Here is a 2,500-nt window from a genome sequence, read left to right as displayed (position 1 = left end):
ATGTCAGGAGATGCAAAAGTGATGAATGGTTTTATGCAATTGCTTTAATTTGGCGGTTATCAACAAGTCGTTTTATAACAGGTGTGAATTCACCTGCATAAGGAACCCGATTTTATCTTTACCAGCTAATTCATTTATAATAAAACATACAAAGTATTATGCCTATTTATGTACAATATTTTATCATCAAGGGAAATGTTTGACCCGTGTCATGATTACATAGTTAAATGTGATAGTGTATGTGCTAATTAGTGTATATATTGCTACATAACCAACAATATATTTTTTGCAACTAGTCCTATAAAAAGTATATTAAGAAATAAATCTTAGAAAAAATATTTTGATATATATTTTAATACAATTGAGGACAAGCTGTGGCCAAACAGAAAAACGACACCATGAGAGAAATAGTTCACATCCAAGCCGGCCAATGTGGCAATCAGATTGGATCTAAGGTAAGTTCTTTTATGAATGTTATAGTTAAGTTCTTATATACGTTTAGGGTACGTATGTGTAAATGAAATTGAAGTTTAAAAGATACGTTAATTATTAAGTTTTGCAACTTTCATAATTCATTTGAATGGAATATTTTGCAGCATGGTACTAGGCGTGTAATATTTATGTAAAAAAAAATGATAATGATGAAAATAATGATTATGAAGATTATTATCATAAATATTATTATCATTAACCTCATTACCAGACCATAAGCAAATTAGCTTTTTAATTTTGAATGGAAGTTTCCATTGGCACTCCAAAGAAGTGAGCCGCGTGCAGTCGAAGTCTAAGAATTCCCTTGACGAAAAGTCTAAGCATTCCCTTGACGAAAAGTCTAAGAAATCCTTTGACGAAAAGTCTAAGAATTCCCTTGACGAAAAGTCTAAGAATTCCCTTGACGAAAAGTCTAAGAATTCCCTTGACGAAAAGTCTAAGAATTCCTTTGACGAAAAGTCTAGGAATTCCCTTGACGAAAAGTCTAAGAATTCCCTCGACGAATTCGGATCGAAAGAGATGACGTAAGCGAGCATCGGTCATCCAAATGTACAGCCTGCCTTAGGTCAACCCAGATTCGTAATCTCACAAGAATGTGGCGAAGACTGTGACCTTTGCAGGACAATCAGGTGAAGACTGTGACCTTTGCAGGACAATCAGGTGAAGACTATGACCTTTGCAGGACAATCAGGTGAAGACTGTGACCTTTGCAGGACAATCAGGTGAAGACTGTGACCTTTGCAGGACAATCAGGTGAAGACTGTGACCTTTGCAGGACAATCAGGTGAAGACTGTGACCTTTGCAGGACAATCAGGTGAAGACTGTGACCTTTGCAGGACAATCAGGTGAAGACTGTGACCTTTGCAGGACAATCAGGTGAAGACTGTGACCTTTGCAGGACAATCTGGTGAAGACTGTGACCTTTCCAGGACAATCAGGTCCAGGGTTACTCGGCTTCTTATTTTTTAAGTTGAAAATAGACTGAATTTCGTGTCTCTCAATGTGATACAGAATGAACAAACCGACAGCTTTTTTAACTATGTTTTTTTTGGAAAACTATATAATCTCTCAATGTGATACAGAACGAACAAACCGACAGCTTTTTTAACTATGCTTTTTTTTTGGAAAACTATATAATCTCTCAATGTGATACAGAACGAACAAACCGACAGCTTTTTTAACTATGCTTTTTTTTTGGAAAACTATATAATCTCTCAATGTGATACAGAACGAACAAACCGACAGCTTTTTTAACTATGCTTTTTTTTTGGAAAACTATATAATCTCTCAATGTGATACAGAACGAACAAACCGACAGCTTTTTTAACTATGCTTTTTTTTTGGAAAACTATATAATCTCTCAATGTGATACAGAACGAACAAACCGACAGCTTTTTTAACTATGCTTTTTTTTTGGAAAACTATATAATCTCTCAATGTGATACAGAACGAACAAACCGACAGCTTTTTTAACTATGCTTTTTTTGGAAAACTATATAATCTCTCAATGTGATACAGAACGAACAAACCGACAGCTTTTTTAACTATGCTTTTTTTGGAAAACTATATAATCTCTCAATGTGATACAGAACGAACAAACCGACAGCTTTTTTAACTATGCTTTTTTTTTGGAAAACTATATAATCTCTCAATGTGATACAGAACGAACAAACCGACAGCTTTTTTAACTATGCTTTTTTTTTGGAAAACTATATAATCTCTCAATGTGATACAGAACGAACAAACCGACAGCTTTTTTAACTATGCTTTTTTTTTGGAAAACTATATAATCTCTCAATGTGATACAGAACGAACAAACCGACAGCTTTTTTAACTATGCTTTTTTTGGAAAACTATATAATCTCTCAATGTGATACAGAACGAACAAACCGACAGCTTTTTTAACTATGCTTTTTTTTTGGAAAACTATATAATCTCTCAATGTGATACAGAACGAACAAACCGACAGCTTTTTTAACTATGCTTTTTTTTTGGAAAACTATATAA

General features: G+C 34.0%; 1 protein-coding gene across 1 annotated transcript in view; it reads left to right on the top strand.

The window, feature by feature from the left end:
- Positions 1–385: 385 nt before the first annotated feature.
- Positions 386–2,500, top strand: part of LOC137629160 (tubulin beta-1 chain-like) — a 108,389-nt gene continuing 106,274 nt past the window's right edge. The window contains exon 1 of the mRNA XM_068360422.1: positions 386–455. Coding sequence (XP_068216523.1) covers positions 399–455 — 57 coding nt within the window. The 5' untranslated portion in view covers positions 386–398. The remainder of the gene's footprint in view (positions 456–2,500) is intronic.

Source organism: Palaemon carinicauda, chromosome 37 (assembly GCF_036898095.1).
Source record: "Palaemon carinicauda isolate YSFRI2023 chromosome 37, ASM3689809v2, whole genome shotgun sequence".
NCBI lineage: Eukaryota > Metazoa > Arthropoda > Malacostraca > Decapoda > Palaemonidae > Palaemon > Palaemon carinicauda.
This window is presented reverse-complemented; position numbering and strand designations above follow the sequence as displayed.